The 19093-nt window shown below is 43.8% G+C and overlaps 1 protein-coding gene across 3 annotated transcripts in view; it reads right to left on the bottom strand.

The window, feature by feature from the left end:
* Positions 1 to 12575: 12575 nt before the first annotated feature.
* Positions 12576 to 19093, bottom strand: part of Fam110b (family with sequence similarity 110 member B) — a 133614-nt gene continuing 127096 nt past the window's right edge. For all 3 annotated transcript variants that reach the window (XM_052176033.1, XM_052176032.1, XM_052176034.1), the window contains one exon: positions 12576 to 15391. In XM_052176033.1, coding sequence (XP_052031993.1) covers positions 13964 to 15064 — 1101 coding nt within the window. In that variant the 5' untranslated portion in view covers positions 15065 to 15391 and the 3' untranslated portion in view covers positions 12576 to 13963. The remainder of the gene's footprint in view (positions 15392 to 19093) is intronic.

The raw sequence follows: 19093 nt of genomic DNA, 5'->3' as shown, positions 1-19093 counted from the left end.
TATATATCACATTTTCTGTATCCATTCCTCTGTTGAGGGACATCTGGGTTCTTTCCAGTGTCTGGCTGCTATGAATATAGGCTGCTATGAACATAGTGGGGAATGTGTCCTTATTACATGTAGGAGCATCTTTTGGGTATATGCCCAGGAGTGGAAAAGCTGGGTCCTCAGGTAGTACTATGTCCAATTTTCTTAAGAGCCACTAAACTGATTTCCAGAGTGGTTGTACCAGCTTGCAATCCAACCAGCAATGGAGGAGTGCTGCTCTTTCTCTACATCCTTGCCAGCATCTATTGTCACCTGAGTTTTTGATTTTAGCTATTCTGACTGGTGAGATATGGACTATCAGAATTGTTTTGATTTGCTTCAAGTTTCTCTTCCATTTAGTTTGATGTTGGCTACTGGTTTGCTATATATTGCTTTTACTATGTTTAGATATGGGCCTTGGGTTCCTGATCTTTCCAAGACTTTTTAACATGAAGGGATGCTGAATTTTGTCAAATGCTTTTTCAGCATCTAATGAAATGATCATGTAGCTTTTTTCTTTGAGTTTGTTTATGTAGTAGATTACATTGATGGGTTTCTGTATATAGAACCATCCCTGCATCCCTGGGATGAAGCACACTAGACCATGGTGAATGATCGTTTTGATGTGTTCTTGGATTTGGTTAGTAAGATGGAAAAATACAAAGCAACTTTTATAAAGGAAAACATTTAATTGGGGCTGGCTTACAGTTTTAGAGGTTCAGTCCATTATTGTCATGGTAGCAAACATGATGGTATGTAGGCAGACATGATACGAGAGAAGGAACTGAGAGCTCTATATCTTAATCCACAGGCAATAGAAAGTGTTCCCCACTGGGTGTAACTTGAGCATATGGGACCTCAAAGCCCACCCCCACAGTGATGCAGTTCCTCCAATAGGCCACACCTCCTAACAGTGCCGTTCTCTATGGGCCAAACATTCAAACCACCACAATATTGAATGTATGTAGACATGCTTACAACTGTGCAATGTACAGCTTGCCCTAGACATGTTCAAATTGTCCAGAACTGCAAAGCAGCTAATCTGTCAATCAGGGGCAAAGATGCAGCACAGTCTCTGTCCTGGGAATTGGCTCCCCTGTCTGAGTAGACTTATAACAACCAGGGATCTTTGTCCACTCATTTTCTTAATCCACTTCCAATTCTGTCTTCTGTGCCTTTGATCTCACTTTCAGTGAGTCTTTATGTTGACTATTGCTTTTCTGTGCTGCATTAAACTCTTTGTCCAAGCCACAAAGAGCTCAGACACTGCATCACATAAGACCTCTGGGCTCCCTCTGGTAACTGTGTTTTATGGAGAGACCAGACCATTGGGTTTTCTGGCCTATGATTGGCTGGTATGTGGGGAACAGACCCTTAAGTCCTTCTGCAGGAGTCATCAGCTGTTTTGTTTGGATTCCATCTTGTGTATTATCCACAGGATTATTCATTTTGTCTGTAAGGTCTGATGAAAATTACATCAGAGTTCTTAAAATGCCAGGCAAGAAGGATGAAAAGTTTAAAGAAAAAATGAACATAGCTGATTACTGTATCCTCAATTCACACTTACAAATCCCTAAATGCTACAGTAAAATTTTCTTATAATTACAAAAGTCTGAAAGCACACACACACACACACACACACACACACACACACACAAGCACATATATTTGTGTAGAAACATTCCATACCCATAACCCCTCAATCCTTTGGGTCCCGATACTTTGATATATTTTCCAGATTATTCACTTTTCAGTGGGCTCCAGAACACCAGGTGCTCTACGTGAGTGATGCTGAAGCTAAGTTTTCCTGGGCTGTGTCTGGGGATGTATTCATATAAATGCCTGCAGGCATGCTCACTGATTTCATAGATTTTGCCTAGTCTCCACTCCTGGCTTGTTTAACCAAAAATTGCTTGGCATGGGCTAAATACTTAAGTTCCCTCAGCATTCATATGTTGAAGCCTAATCCCAGTATGGTGGGATTGGAGGGTTGGGGCGGGGTCTTTGGAAAGCATTAAGGAAGGGTTTGATGAGGTCACCAAAGTGGGCCTCATGTGATGGGATTTTGGAGGGAGAAAACAGAAGTGGGAAATTATGTAATTATATTATAATCTCAAAGAATATAGTCTTTTCTAAAAAGACAAGAAGCAATGCAAGCGACATCAGGATAAAGTATAAAACAATCACCTTCAAGCCAGGAAGTGACCCTCACAGATCCTACCTCGTGAGTACCCTGACCTTTCTGCCTTAGACTTTTAAGAAAGAGTGTAGTTTAAGCCATCATGTCTGGTATTTCACTAAATCAGCCCACATAAACCTAAACACTGCCTTTTTTCTGTTTCAAGTTGAGTAGCATAAAACCAACTGTCTACTACTGTGCTCTAAATGACTATCAGCAGACTTGAAACCATTAGTATTATTTATCTACTGGGCATAAACCAAACCAAAATCCATGGAAAACAGTAACCAATGATACTACACCAAGTTTGAAGTACACATGGGGAGTTAGTTGTAGGATCACATACAGATGCTAGAATTCACACACACACACACATTGTTTTAAATTACTTTACAATACAGAATAAATGATATGGAAAGGTTATTTCATTGCTGCTTAGGAAACAATGGCAAGATGAAGAGTTTGGCTACGTTCAATATAAACACATGAAAATATTTTCAATCCAAGCCTCATTGTGTCTGCAGATGAGGACTCCGTGAATACGGAGGACCACACCGTGTTCAGGGCTCGTTTCCTCCTCTCCTTGCCTTCACTGCTTACATTGTCTAATGTTCTCATTCCTGTAAGAAGGAAGCATAAGAAGCACAGTGGAGGCCGTAATTGCTTTGACTGTTAATTGACTAAAGGCTTCTGAAAGATGTGGAAACCTACAGGTCCCAGGGAGGTCGTCTAAGACTTTAATTAACCACACATGTGCACGTGCTTCTCTACTCCACTGCAATCAAAAGAGTTTCAGGGCTGCAGTTAATTTTTGTAAAGTAGAAATCAAACCAGGGAAAGTTCTTGAGCACAGCAGAGGAGGAGAGGAGCCCCAGATGGCCCATGGTCCTAGTGTTGAGGCGAGTGGGTTTTCCATTGACTTGCTGGTGGAAATTTAAATCTATATTTAAGCAACATTTTATTTTTACAACAAAACAATGCCACCGGGCTGTACATAATTTATTTTGGAATATTCTCTACCAGGAATGATTGCCACCTGCAAACACGAGAGGAATTAACTGCCCGTGGACTATAGGAATGATATAGCTGGGAAAGAAGATAGTTTGATCTATCTCAGTGGACTTTAACTGGGACTGGAAAGGAGGAAGCGCTATGGGGCTGCAGGTGGTTAGACGCCCTGGGCTTCTCTTCTCTAGCTGCTATCCTGACTTCTGATGCTTCGCAAAGCCAGGACACTGTGGCAGGAAGTAGTCAGTAATTCTTTACTGCATTGAATAAGGATTCAATGAGGCCTAGCTTTTCTTATAGCTGGTGTCTCCACCAGAATGACCTTCTAAGCAACTGCAAGCCCCTCAGGAAAGAGTCTTGCAAGGAGGAGAGAAGGGAAGTCCCTCATAGATGCTTAAATAGCTTGAAAAGACTAAAGGCTTAACCTTCACAGAAAAAACAGCCAGGGAAAAACAATAGCCCCATTTCAGAGACAGCAAAATGGAATCCCACGGAACTGGGAGAAATGGTTGAGGGTTCCCAAGTGTCCAAGACAATTGGTAGTTGAAAACTCCAGACTTCAAGTGAGCTCTTATATTCTCAACTGGAAAGAGGTTTCACACTTTTCAGGCAGGGAGATGTGAGTAGTGACCTCTATCTGTGTGTAGTGACCTCTGTCTTTGAGTGGGGACCACTGTCTGTGAGTGGGGACCACCGGCTGTGAGTGGGGACCACCGGCTGTGAGTAGTGACACTAAGCAGTGACCATCATCTGTAAGTGACATCTGGCTGTGAGCTGCTGTCCCTGCCTCCTTTGGTGAGACTGGATCATTTCTGAGAAATTCTTTAGCTGCTGGTTGGCTCCTATCAAGGTTTTGAACTTCTCTGGCTCTGAGAGATTCTATCTTGGACTTCTTTACTGACCTTCAGTTCCTGGTGTGTTCTGTAGGAGGAGCAGTCTGCTGATGTTCTCTCCATCTTGTCACTGAACCACTCAGCCCTGAGCTTAGACAGGCTTTGCAGAGACAACCCAGGACACACATGTAACTAAGAACACATGAGCAGCTATATATGTGTATATGTAGTGTGGGCTACATGCCATATGTGTACTGTATTACTTTTAAAGATATAAAAATTGTGTCCATTTTGAACTATCCTTTATTTTCATTATCTTTATTATTGTTCCATTAGCTATGTACTAATATTTAAACAAACATAAAAGATAAACACTGACAATTGCAGTCACTAATAGCACAAAGAGCTGAATGGTTAGGACAAGTGACAATTCCCTTTAAGTCTCTTCTCTTTTTTGATACTTCGGTGAGGTAGGCTTGATTAGGATGTTCCTGGGACTTTGCTAGTGACAGGGCATGACACTGGCTTGGCCCCATTTCGTCTTGCTCCCCAGTGTCTCAACTTCTGTGGTTCAAAGAGAGCTAGATTACCAAGGTTTCCCCAAAGGAGGTTCAGACAGAAGGAGGCAAAGACACTTACACACTAAATTCCCCAATGAAAACCCAGAGAACAGGCATGTATGCATTTCAATCAGGTTTTGGCCTTAATGCCATTTGACTGCAGGTCACTGATTTGTCTTTCACATGGATATTTATTCTTAAGCATCTTGTGAGCCTGGTCAACTCAGCCTTCCTCTTCCTTCCCAATGGCTTGTCCGAAGTGACCAGAACCTAAGTGGCTTCCAGACATTTCAACAGGGACACTTGTCTTCAGTTTGCTTTGCTCAGGGTTGCTGTGACAAGTCCAATTCCCATCTTTCCTGTTTTATTCTGCTTCCCAAGAAGGTATTGTCATCAGATAACCAGTACGACTGAACTTCATAGTTCACTTCATCTCCTCTATGTCTTTTTTGAAAACCAAAGTTCCCACAAAAAAGCCACATCCGTGTTAAAAATTCTGCAAGACTGATTGGCCCTTTCTGATTTTTGAAGCAAGTATAGTGTAATGAGACCCGAAGCTCATTTGTCTGGAGCAAATTCCTGAAGAATCCAACACGTGTATGCCTGTGAACACACAGTCATTTAAGTGCAGAAAATACAAAAACCCATGTTGACTATTAAATTCGATTTACAGGCATCAGGTGGTATGTTAAGTGTGGAGACCAATTGAGAATGTGAAACACTATCCAGATCTCAATTCACAGATTCTTCACACCCAAGAATTCTCAACAGATGGAAGCGGCCCATAAAACTAGAGAAGGGGTCTTCAGGGGAGCCAGCCGGTGCTACAGCAGATGCCTGAGCCCTACGCTGACCTGAGAAATCTGAAACACTGGGCAACACACATTGGGCCTTTGTCCAGAGCTAGCAGAACAGGGCTCTCCCACCCCCGGTGCCCACTACCTCCACCCTCCCCCAGCCACAGATAGGAGCCATGCACTTCCCAGCCATGTGCAGCTGTCAGCTCACTGGAAGAAAATAAAAGCTTTCATTGAAATAGCTACAGGCCTAGGACATTACCAAGGCATGCATTTCAGCACTTCCCTCCAAATTAAAATGCTCAGTAGCTGCCATGATGACTTAGAACTTGCCCAGAGAGTGCAAGGTCTAAAACATCTTCCAGCCTGGACTTAGATATACTCAAGCAAGGAGCTCACCTGGCTGCTGTAATCCCTCTATTATGTACAAGAAGAAACTACTAGAAACATTCATGTGAGCCTACCAATCCTTGAAATTTTGTGACTCATTTATCCTTGAGAAGATAGAGAATACACTTAAGGAGGCTGTAGGGAGGTCTTCTGCTTCTTGCAACAGCACTTCCAGATGTTATCAATTGCAGTGAAGTTGTTTCCCACCAAGGGAACAATTGCATTCAAAAGTGGCTTGCTCCTCCCTCCTCAGCCCTGATAGCAGAATTCCAGAGAACAGAGGGTGGCTAGGCCCGTGTGCAGAGTGGAAGCACGCCTGGGTGGCTTCTAAGTCAGACCTGCTGCTGCAAATCTGCTGGGAGATCCTCAATGGTTAACATCAGTATCTCACGTGGAAGCCATTCCACAAACCTATTCTTCTCCAAGAATAGGAATCATAGAGGGATCAGCCCAGATTCTCTTTATCATGTCTCTGTTTACCTCACATCTTCCAACACATGCCAGGTGCTCTGCGAGGCATGGGTCATATTATAGTGAAAAACACTGCCTATCTTCAGGGAGGGGACCTTTGGAGAACTAAGGCAGAGCCATGCTGTGGCAGCCGCTGTGGGTAGAGAATAAAGACAATGGGGTAGATAGTAGGCAGGGGTTGCCTGGAGTCTTGCAGATAGAGAAATCAGGCTTGGAAAATCACTCCTGAGGACCACTAGTCATCTATAAAGTATTTACAGAAGCAACAGTTAAAATGTAGGTAGTAACTTCAAAATTTTCCCTGATTTCTTAGAATGCTTTATCTGTATGAAGTTTTATGACATCTAGGGTTAAGTAATAAACAGCTAAGTAATCCTAATAGAAAAATTCTGAATTAAAGTATCCAATATGTAGTTTTTGGGGCAAGATACATTGGACAGGAATACAGATATTCCAGCCTCTCTATGAATTACATCACAAGTCCACTGGAAGTTGAAGACATGCGAAAAGTAGGTATCATATGCCAACCTACCAACAACCCTATTTTAGCAATCCAGCGGACTGCAGAGATCAACTGCCAATGACCAGATTCTTGACAGGACAGGGAATCAGCCTGTCGCCTGCCTTGGAAATACCAAAATTTGAAGGATTTCTACCAGATGTGTAAGTTCTTTCTGCCTCATTTCGGCGCATTCTATTCATTCCCATCACAGAACACCTGGAGCAGGCTTGTTCACAAATTGCTGTTCTTTCTCCATATGGGATAGTGAACTTTGGTGGCACCCATTCTGCCTCCTCGGTGAGGTCAAAACCCCGGCTTCTTTCATTCTTGTGCCACCGACCAGCCTGCAGGCTGTATGTAGCCACCATGAGTGCCTTACAGTATTTCTCTGTACCTGTTTCTTTGCTGTACAACAAGCTGAAGGACTATCAGTCACTCCTGGCATTCCCAGAAGCTTCAGTCCTAATGTGATTAAACACAGTGAATTTTTGTAAACTCCTCATTATGAGGAAGACTCAAAAGTCAGTGCATACAATAGTTTTAGTGTCTGAGAAAATTCTGCAATGCAAGTTTGTGTTGAGGATCAAACCCAGCTTCTACCAGGCTAGATTCCAAGATTCATTTTCATACATACAAAGGACTCTTAGGATGTTTTATAAACCTTGGTTTGTTTCCCTCTTCCTAATGATTGAATGGGTGCCTTTAATTCTCAGATAGTCTGTTGGCTAGGTGGATTCTTATTTAATCCTAAAATTCTTGAGAATTCTTGAGAATATGACTGAGGGCTTCCCTAGAGCAGCATTCAAGACACTAATAGTTGTTTGAGACTGATACGGATGGAGTGTTCAGCCAGTGAAAGACTCGGTTTCATTCCCAAAGCACTATGACTGGGTGTGTGTCTGCCTGTAACCCATCTGTCAACTTCTGTCAATCAGAAAGGCTAATGAGTCTTTTTGGGGGTCCCTTCTATTCAAGAAGAATCCTTTGACAGACCTCATTTGCTTTTACAAGCAACACTTGGTGGCAGCTAGTGCATAAAGTGCCATTCAGCACAGTGTCTGACTACAGCTGGGCCTCATCTGTCCCCTATTCACCAATAAAGTATAAGGAAATAATTTTCATATTCTTTAAATGTATCTTAATGCTTCAAAACCCAACCTGCCAAGAAATGCAGCCATCAGATGACCTTGCCTAGGCGAGGAAATGAAGGTCACTTGTTAAACAGAGGAGTCTCAGATTGTGGAGGGAAGGGATGCGAACGCTGAGCCATCCCCGTCATTCCCTTCTGCTGGGTTTCAGATAAAGCAAGAGGGTAAATCGTCTTGAAGTCACCTTGGAGAGAGGCACATATGCAGCCTCAAGGTGGGGTCCTTACAGTGTAGGCAGTGTCCATGCAGCCCTGCAACGAAAGACCTCGCAGTCATTTTTTGAGCTAATAAGTGAATGAGTTAGGTTTGACATTTTCAAAAGGGTAGTGAGGTCAGTCTTCTTTTCTGAGTTAAGAAACCGATTCAGCTTTAACTTAGGGCATCCTTGATCTCCTTGTCTCCTACTGTATCTGCTGGCCAGAACAGCATGTACCCGCCAAGGCTATGAGAACAGAGAGATGCTGACTCCTCAAACAATCCTAATGTGTTACTGACTGTAGATTTGTGGCTATTTGTCTCTGCTCTTTAGCCTTCCAAACATCCTTGATCCAAAAAAGTCAGGATGCCACTTAAACATCCGCGAGGAAGAACGCTCTTCCAATGGCCTTGAGTCTCTGACCTCAGGGGCTGTATGCTGCACAGGCTGGACCAGCTGAAGTCTTTTTCTAAATTTATGGGATCCCATTTAGGTGAGGGGGAACTGCTGAAAGTAAGAGAACTTTGACACATTTACACACCTTGGCAGCAGGTTTAGTGTTCAAATGAGCTGAAGGTCCCTTCTATTCTGTGCACAAACTCTTGCTCTGGTTTTGAATCAGGCTCATAGACAAGTGGAGCAGGGATTGCGGTGCTGAGTTCAAGTTTACCCAGCACCTGCTTCCCAGAGGCCCTTGTTAAGGACCTTCATCTCCACAGATGACATTCTTCACCTCTAATGTATGGGTAGAAACTGCCACTCGGGTCTCCCTGGGACAGGGTTTATATTTTAGCCTGGTGCTTAAACATGATGCAAGGTGAATATGATTAAAAATTAAAAATGCTCTGAAGTCTGAAGACAACGTGATGCTCTGAGTTCCTATTTTGGGGTATTTAAGATTTCAAGATTTTGCATTATGATCGTTGGTTAGTGAAGTCTATGAAAATATCCTCAGGTCCAAAAAGCTGAAAAATTCTAAATACTCTGATCCCACAGACTTTTTGATAAGGGATCCTCAAACTAAAGATAAACACCACCATCCCTTGTCCACTGTTGCTGCCAAAATTTTCCATTACTACCAGTAAACTCTTACTGTCTATCATATTCTCTGGATTGCTGTGTTATACACTGTGAAACCTAGGACTGTCATCCAAGATCTCTATGTTTATTATGATTTTCCCCCCTCACAAGGAATATAGTTGTCAGGAAGCTATACTTTAATAAGGGCATCATGTAGGCTTACACAGTCTTGATGACAAAAATCACAAGCTAGTAGGGAAAGATTGCCCAGGGACTAAAAAAATGTTACTGAATGGAGTGCTGTCTCCAAAGAGTGAGTATCTCTGAAACTAAGGGGAGAGGGAACAGTCCTCAGACTGTAGAGGCTCAGAGTCTCCAACTGCAGAGCCGCGGCAGCACATGGTTTAGAATTATGGCTGCTTGTCTTTTGCCTTTTGTCCATTAGCATGGGGCCTTGCAGAGGTGGAGTTCTATGGTAGAGCTTTTGTTTAGTATATGCAAGGTTATGTGTTCAACTTTCAGTTCAGTTGTAAGCACTGGCAAACTAATACCAACCAACCAAATAAGTAAATAAAAAACTCCAACCCAAACCCATATTCATAAAACACACCTTTCTCTTGTCCATGTGGGCTGTGTTTGGGGATTCACTTCCTCGAATATGCCGATTGTGGCAGAGGTGTAGGACATAGGACAGACCTGCCTTCCTCACTAACTCCTGTTATTCCTGTAGCAGATGCCCTAGGAAAATCTGATGTCTGCATCTGAAATTAACTAAAACATAAATGATTGGGTACATCTATAAGGACTTTTTTCTGTACATCATTTGTAGTGGGAAGACACCCACTTTTAATCTTGATCTTTGACTTGGGAAGCTAAACCTTTAATATGGAGCACATCTTCTGCTGGCAGCCTATGCAAAGGTCACGGAGAAGGAAGTTTGCTCTCTTTCTACCTGTTCTTGATAGCAAGTCCATTCTTTTACTGGCATTAGAGCCTTTTGGGGGACCCTGATGCATAATAAAGGCCAGATGTCATCTGGCCTCATGGATTGAAAAACTACTGGATTCTTGGACTTTTTCTTGGTGGACAACCATTGGTGGACTATGTCCACCATGCAAGGTTATGTGTTCAATTTTCAGTTCAGTTGCAACCACTGGCAAATTAACACCAACCAACCAATTAAGTAAATAAAGAACTCCAACCTAAACCCACATTCACAAAACACACCTTCCTCTGTAACATAGCCTGTAAGCCATTGTAATTAATGCCAATTATATATTACATATAATAATTACACATAATTACACATAATTGTATCTAATTAATAATGTGTAATTAATCCCAATTTTATAGATATCGTGATATATATGATGTATATATATCATATATATATGATTTGCATGTGTGTATATTTGTATTTTTGTATATATTCATTCTATAAGTTCTGTTCCTCTGGAGAACACTAACGAATACAGAGGAGAATTTTCTTGTGATGAATTAAGGCCAATTGCCAAGGGAGTCATATTAGAGAATGACTTTCTAGCCTGTGAACCCTGAGGCACTGCCATCTACCATCTTGTGAATGGCTTCAGGAAGCAACCTGTCAGGAACCATTTGGCTAAGCCAGGGCTTTTGGTGCACAGACAATATAAGCAGCACTTTTTGTTTTAAGTGGCTGAGTTCTGAGGCAATTTATTATGACATGTATCATACAATTAGTAGGAAAAGTTCTTGATGGTAACTAACTTGTCTTTTGTAGGAAGATGGAGGCCTGGATATGTCTGAAGTCTGAGAGGGAAGTAGACATCGAACATTCCCTCTGTGTTAAGAAGTTAGGGTTTCTCTCAGCAAAGCACTCCCTTTAACCGTCTAACCATCAAGAGAGTGTCTGCAATACAGAGGCATGGCATTGGGCAGAGTGAGCTGGCTGAGGGGAGGCTCCCATTTAGAAGTTTTAGAAACAATACTTCCAGTGAGACAGTCAAAGCTGACCTAGACAACAGCACAGTAATGGATATGGAAGAACTGTTTTAAGATTTGGTTGTTTTCAGAAAAAAAAATTGAGTTTGTTCCCAGGACCCTTAGAAGGCAATCACCTTATATTCACAAGTGTTATGCCTACACGAACCTTCCAGGAGCTGGAAGAAGGTAGGTATACTTTGTAGAGCACTTCACATTTAGAAAATTAGCCTCTTGGAATTTCATGTTAAGCAACTGAGACACTCTTTTATAGAAGCGTTTACAGAAACAAGCTCTCGCCTCTCACAGGAACAGAAAGTCTCACATTGTCCAGTCTGCAAATGAGGCCAGGAGAGTGGACTGATTCTAGGGTTGCTAGCTATATAATGGAGGTTACGAGCACAATCTACAGCCAAACTAGCATAAGCAATGGTATACACTTGGCCAGGAAATGTTCATCTCCTCAAAGATGGCTTTCTTAGGAAAATATCGTTTTTCAGTATCTTAATTGTTCTCAAACTTGATAAGCATGCCAAGGCATCTATGTCTTAAAAAGTCACATTTCTATATATATGAGGAGCAAATCTTTTTTTGTTTGCTTAGAAAATTTCTTATTCTATTAATTTGAATATGTATCACCACCATCTACAGGAGAGTTCTGAAAAAAAAATGTTTCTTCTGGAAGCCAGGGTTCTAGTTGCAGAGAACACCTCTGAGAGAAGCAGAATGAATTGAAAACCAGTAGGAAGAGTCAAAGAACCAAATTTGCCTTTCAGAAGATAAAATATTTATAAGTAAAATAGGTTGACAATCATTACTGCTTTTGAAAATCCCATTTTTATAATGCTTCCTTATATTTGCATATTAAGCATAACCTTAGAAAAAATTATTTTCAAATTTCTTGATTCAATAAATACTCAATGAATCCTCAATGTTCAAGAAATGAGGCAGGAGACGGTCCCTAAGGAACGGGACTTCTCTTACAAGATAGCTGTGAAAGTCGACGGCCTTTTGAGGCAGAGGCTGTTGACCACAGTGGTCAGGGTCTTCCACCTTGAAAGAGGAATAAGTTGGTAAAGGCATGACCACACAGTGATACTGACATTGAGTCTGAACAAATGAAAACAGAACTAGCCATTTCAAGGTTATGAGCGTCCCCCCGCCCCCCAGTTTGAATTCTAATATTTCAACTGAAGAGTCTTCCAAAAAATTTGAAAAACTCCTGATGTTTACAGAAAGACAAAAATAAAATAAGTGTTAACTAAGTGAAGAAGGCAGCATATTTTCAGGACCTCGCAGTAACTATTTTAGCAAGCATACATTCAAGTAACTACAATTAAGAATATTGCTGCTCATAATCGTTGAGATGGGATGAGATCAATGTAACGGAACAATATTTCCTAAAGCTTATAAAAAAATGTGCTTCTGACCCATAGTCCACAGTTAACTTCTTATAAAGAAAATAAAGGACAAAGAAATCACAGGTAAAGCCTACACCAGAGCTATTTATTAGCATAACTTTCTTCTTAGATTCCAGAACAACTAAAGTATATACAAAGTCTTACAGCATTTCCCGGATGAGGACCTGGGTGGTTCTGCTGAGAATCTGTGGCTTGTGAAGCAATGGCGCAGACCACCCAGTGTCCTCTGCTTCCGGCCAACACTGGCAGCTGGCTCACAGCAGCTCCTGGACCACCCGGAGGGAGGGCAGGTTATTGTGGCAAGGAGCAACAAGAGACAACAGGGTGGAAAGCTACAGTGTTTCTACAGTTTTCTAGAGCTGTAACAAATACCCGCAGCCCGAGAGAGCAGTCTAAGCAAGGTAACAGCGTCACACTGCTGAGACGTGAAGCTGCGATCACGTGGACACGGTGGTGGAATGGAGACTATACGGACATGAATGGTATCCCCACTTCCCTTCATGTCTTCAGAGAGTGCAAACCTGCCGAAGCCCAACCCATCTGCCCCAAACAGAACAAGTACCACAGGAGCAAGGGAGAGAAACAACAGGAATTAGTAGTTCTTGGCCAAATGCACAGCACAAAATAATTGTTTTCAAAAGAGCATTCCGTATCAGCTTTAAATAGCTGTAGAATGGCACTTCCTGTCAGGTTCATACTAGATTTCTGAATTATCCCACTTTGAATAGCATCAACAGAATCTCCACCCTCCTCCCAATCAATATTGAACCTTTTACATTTGCTTATCCCGGCTTTTCTCTGATTGTCTTTCCTGGGGTAAGTACTACAAAAATACCAACATATACACTGAACTGGATTGAGGACTACACTACTGCTCCACAATACTCCACAAAGTGGCAAGAGAGTGCCACGTGTGAAGCCCGGAGGCAAGGCCGGCCACTTGATTTCACATAAAAACCTCCAGCCTGGCTCTGTATCTGCCAGTCATTCTGTGTCTGCTGGCAAGTCCCATATATTTTCCCAGTGTTATGATCTCCCATGTAGGCAAAGTGGCTTTTTGTTTCAAAAAGATTCTGCTCTCAACTTAAAAGCCAGTTGATAAAATTTTTAATTAAGACACAATAGCGCAGGGTATAAAAACACAAAACCACATAAATATTGAAGAAATCGAAACCATTTTTTTTTCCAGTAAACAGTTTTGCTTAAGAACGAAGCCCTAATCGGATTCTGGCCGGAACCTTTTGGCAGATGAGTGTTCAGCAAGGCTCTGCAGAGGTGTGACGAGGACGCCAGGCCAGCTGCCATGTTGACAGGCATGCAACTTGAGAACATTGCACAACAAGCAACACAAAGAGTGGAGAAGCTCACAACACTTCAAGGAGACCTCACAACCTTCACAACTGTGTGTGCACAGACAGACCCACCCCTCCCTCCATTTCACCACCGTGCCTCTTACACGTGGGACACCTTCTGTGACTCTCTAGCTTGTTTGATGCTATATAGCCACTTGATGATTCTAGCATTTCTTTCGATGGCAGAAATGCCATATGGCACGCGGTCATTGGCACTGTCATCATTTCTAAGGTCACTGTTACTGTCCTGAGACTGTTCGCAGTCCGAGCTGATCATGCTTGCGCTGCGGAAGTTGAGAGATATGATGTCAGAATTAGCCCTTGCAAAGTTCTCCATGCCAAGGTTTTCCAGCTCTTCCGGGTCAAGTCCACAGTAGTTGAAGAACCTCTCCACATCGGCATCTACTCGGAAATACCTGTCACTCAAGTCTGACTTGGACCGCTGAAGGGAAGGTCTCCGACTGACCCCACAGACTGGTTCCACCTGGTCAGCCTCAGGGGACTTCACGGCAGCCACCTTGGGCTTGGGAGGCAGGGGAGGGGCAGAACTGCTGCAGGGGATGGCTTTAAGGGGCTTCACGCTGGTCACTTTGCGGATGTCTGAGGAGCTGTGTGACACATGCAGGAAGGACTCTGCGGACTGCTCCAGCAGCCTCCTGCTCACGTGGGAGCTGCTCTCCTGCGGGCTGCCGCGGCCAGGGGTAGGGTAGACCTTCAGCGACTCTGCGAAGGAATGCCGGTGCAGGTCAGTGGCGTCCCTGTGAGGCGGCCAGTTTCGGGAGCTATGCTTGTGGCCGGAGCCAGAACTGGAGCCCTCTGAGCTGTTGATGATGTTCTTGAGGATCTCAAGCTTGAGGGTCTCGCGCTGCACACCGCTCTCGGTCTTGGCATGGTTGCCGAACACCTTGAGAGTGGGGCTGCCCAGTGCGCGCTTGGTTCCTGGGCACACGGGGGGCTTGGCCAGCACGGCGGGCTTCACGGGCTCCTGCTTGGCATTGATCACCTCCTGGCTCTTGACATACTTGGCCTTGTCAGCCTCCAGCCGCTCTACCGCACTGAGTCTCTTGGGGTTGGGCTCAGCCTGCCTGCGGAAGTAGTCGGGTCCTTTGTTCAGGATGCGCAGGGGCACCGCCGACGTGAAGGTGCCCGCGGGGCTGACAGGCTTCACCATGCTACCTGTCTGTAGCGTCTCGGTGGGCATGGCGGGCGGTCTTTCCCCGGCAGCCGTGGTGGATGCTCTTCTGGGTGCCTCTGGCCGGCCTGAACAGACACATGTACACGAAGCACAAAGGGCAGCTGAAGGATCCTGGAAGCAGTGTCAGCCGCGGCTGCGCCTCATCTCACAGCTCATCTCACAGCTCATTAACCGCCACGGTGGCTTCCGTGCACTTTTCTCCCCTTCCAGGCCGCTCCTACACAAAACGGCCACAAGCCACAAGTTCCTTTTAATAGGCTTGGCTGCCTCCTTTCGGTTCCCTGAAGGCGGTGGGAGTCTCCTTCAGGTCTTTGTGCTCAACTGCAGGCAGAGCTGAAACACAAAACAACCAACCGCGGGTTAGGAGGGGCGGGTGACATCACGGCTCTAGCAACTGGGGAACCCTGCAGTGCTCCCACCTCCGTGGCACCCCAGCCCGCCAAGAGACCCCGGCCCCCACCCCAAGGTCAGTGAGGCTCGCAACTGGCAATTCCCAGTTAACCCAGCACCAGGGCCAACTGGGACCTCTCCTGGAGCCTGTGCCGCTTCCAGTAGCAGCCAGATGTGGGCATTTGCCAGAAAAAAAGCGCAGAGGCTTCCCACGGACCTCTTCCAGTTGCCTCCCCCCGTGAGAACCGCCCCCTAAACACGCCTGGCTGGCATCACTTAGAGACCCAGGAAATACTCGTGAATGGAGAACGGAGGGTTCAGCCAAGCCCTGTTCGTTCCATAGCTCATTAAATGCTAGGGGCTTCCTAAGACCTCCATCTGTTTTCACAGCAACGTGGGCGACGGGCGCTGCTGTGTCCCTTTTGCAGTGAAGTAAAACTTGTTACCACTTATGACCAATCTGTCAGTAAAACCTGCAACATTAATTTCTTTAATAATAATTAATTATTTAATAAATCAAAAACTGGTAAGGTGGTGAGAAATGGGGATGGTGAGAAACAAACCAAAACAAAAAAGCTCGTAAGAAATACAACCGGTTTCAGTTTTCTGACTTTTAGCAAGGAGTATTGTTTCAAAGCACTGTTCTAGAAACCAATAATGCACGTGAAGTTTTTCTCATTAAAATTTACATTTAGTTAAAAATAACTATTATAGAAATACTTGGAGGGGAACCATATGAGTGGATAAGTTAATTATAAAATGCTATATAATTTCTCATACTTGACAAGTGTGAAACATCTTGTTTCCTTTTGCTGGTAGGAGAGCCTACTTACCAACCATTAGCATTCCAAGCAGCCAGAAAATGACCTCACCAGCATTCCCTTACAACAAGGAATATTAAGAGTGATACATCTAGCTAACATGTTGAGTTTCAAATATGCACAACATGTAAGGTGATATTACTGTCAGTTTTTCCTGTCATGTGAGATACTGAAGACAGGGAGGAAATAACTGGCATCTCTCCGGATAATCTTCTCAAATGCTTCACCTCTAAATACAATCCATTCTGCTTTATTGGAGCCAATTTTGGTAATCTGCAAAGGGATTTGTTTTAATAAAAATGTGTTCCTATGCAATATTTGAGAAACCCCAAGGTGATGAATACATAATGATTTCCTTTAATTGTGCAATTCTATTTTGATGCCTCAATTTTGTTAAAAAAAAAAAAATCAAACAGAATACAACACCCTGCCTCCTCCCATGAAAATTAAATGAGGTTCTTCTTCTTCTTCTTCTTCTTCTTCTTCTTCTTCTTCTTCTTCTTCTTCTTCTTCTTCTTCTTCTTCTTCTTCTTCTTCTTTTTCTTTTTTTTTTTTAACTATAATTTCAAAGAAACTGCTGGAAGATACCTAAATTCCTTAAGTCTCTATGTTGGTTAATGTACTATTTCGGTCCACCTCTGGGCAGGAAGCAGGGGCTATCTTTGTGAAGGCAGCATTCTGCTGCTCTAGGGAACAGACAGAATAGCAACCAGCAGGCCTGGGCAGGAGGCAATCCCAGGGATCACACATACAGTATGGAAGAGAGATGCACAGTCAGCCTACCTGAGGAAGGCGGCACTCACTGTGGCCTTAGAAATACTTTTCTCTCTGACCTCCCGCTTTCTTTCACCCCTAAGCCAAGGAAGCCAGAGCGTCCCCTCTGTCGCAGCTCCCTCTAGAAGCGGGGTATGGAACCCACAACCTACTTTCCCTTAGTTTGAGCATACGTTTTAGTGGGCTTTCTGTACATCAAAAAACCAGATGGTTCACCTGGGGTGTTTGATTTTTTTTTTTAATCCAAAAGCTCTAACCTAATGTAAACCTATAATCAACTATTTTCCTGGGTTTTTTGTTTTTGTTATGTGAGGAACAAGAAAGGGTCTTCTATATAGTACTTTACCACTGATTTGTTTTAAAATTGTCAAAATGGCTCTATGTTAGGGGAAATGCCAGAAGGTTAGGCAAGAGTGAAGAGTGGGCCTTATATCTATGCCTGAGGAAAGAGAGGAACCCTCCAAGGCACCTGAAGGTAGACCAGAAGGCAGCAGCCAAGCGCCCTTTCATGGGCAGGAGTTAGTTAGATAAAATTCCTATGATCCATTTCTGCTCAGAAACCTTGTGGCTCAAGGAACCAAGACAGGGACTCATTTTAAATTTCAAAATGGGATAGTAGAATATTGATGACTGACTAGACTTCCTATGCCTTCTGCGTAGACTGTTCCTAGGGGACCTTTCCTCTGGGTAAGGGACGTGGTGGTGATCAGGCAACATCACTGGTACGACGCGCTCGCTGGCCTATGTTTGTCTCTGCTCTCCTCTCTTCCACTTTCACTCTGTTATGATCAGAGGCACAACATGTTATCTCCACGGCCCAGCTTCCCTGCATGCCCAACCACCTGTGAAGGCAGGCTTTGGTCGCCTCGGAAACTCTAAAAACCATCATTACTCTGAATTCACAAGACTGGGAAATACCAATGCATCTTCTAGGAGCCCTTTCTAGAAAAATCTCTGTTCTTCTTGTCCTATTACTTTCTTCTCTCCTGAGCCTGGCACCCTTGGGAAGGCTCCTTAGGTTTCCTAGAAACTACTAGGCATTTGTAAAGCCAACATGGAAGGATTATGTAGAAAACAGTGATACTCTGTAACCACCTCCTATTTCTTCTTTCCATTTCTAGGTCTTCCCTTTCTTCTGGGCCATTCCCATTCCTGTAATACTTTCTAAATAGTAATGAGAGAATACCCAAACAATCAAAAGGCATTAGGAGAAGACTCCAAGGAAAGGAAAAAGCTACAGATACGTTTGGTCCTCTATGAGAATAAGAACAGTCATACTTGATGTCTGCTATGCCCAATAGCTGGACTTAACGTGGTGGTGTAGGTTGCATTCATTGAATCCATGGCATCTGCTCCACTATTTCACATGGGTACTGTTGTCGGGCACAGCTGTACGAGCCTGGGGAGATACTCTGAGCTGTACGGTGTAGACCTGTCAATTGTAGATGATCCAGGAGGTGCCCCGGAGCTGTTATCTCAATGTCACGGACAAAGTAACCATGGAGTCCTCCAGGGAATGCTGTGGAGCACAAGACCCTGACATCTGGCACAGGGTCTCTAGTGTGGCTGGAATTAATCACAGCAGTTAGGCCAACTGCTGGGCTGGGACTGGGGAACTAAGCCTTTTTTAGGGAAAGGAAAATTTGATCTCAGTCTCATAATGTTCCATAAATAAAAGTAACTATGAAGTCTTGCTTTGTTTTTCTTGCCCTGTGGTGGTGGGGACAGACTCCCAGGCTTGTTCACGCAGAAGCGCACCCTTTATCACTGGCTACACCCCACCCAGGGTGTACTCTCAGACTCCTGGCTGAGGAGGCAGAACCTGATGAACAACCTGATAAAGGGAGAGACTTCCCCTTAGATCACTGATGTCTCCATTCTATCCCAGGGAATATGTTTGAGCTACCTGAAGGGAAAAAAGACCAGGATAAAGAAACGTGGCTGAGTTATACAGCAAAATAGCTGGCCATATCAGGGCAGCTGTGATCTCCAAAGCTATTGTGGCTGGAGGGGTCATGATGTGTGATGGAGTCCTGGTCTGGGTGGAGGC

Source organism: Apodemus sylvaticus, chromosome 3 (assembly GCF_947179515.1).
Source record: "Apodemus sylvaticus chromosome 3, mApoSyl1.1, whole genome shotgun sequence".
Taxonomy (NCBI): Eukaryota; Metazoa; Chordata; class Mammalia; order Rodentia; family Muridae; genus Apodemus; species Apodemus sylvaticus.
The sequence above is the reverse complement of the archived record's forward strand: the minus strand, read 5'-3'. Positions and strand labels throughout refer to the sequence as shown.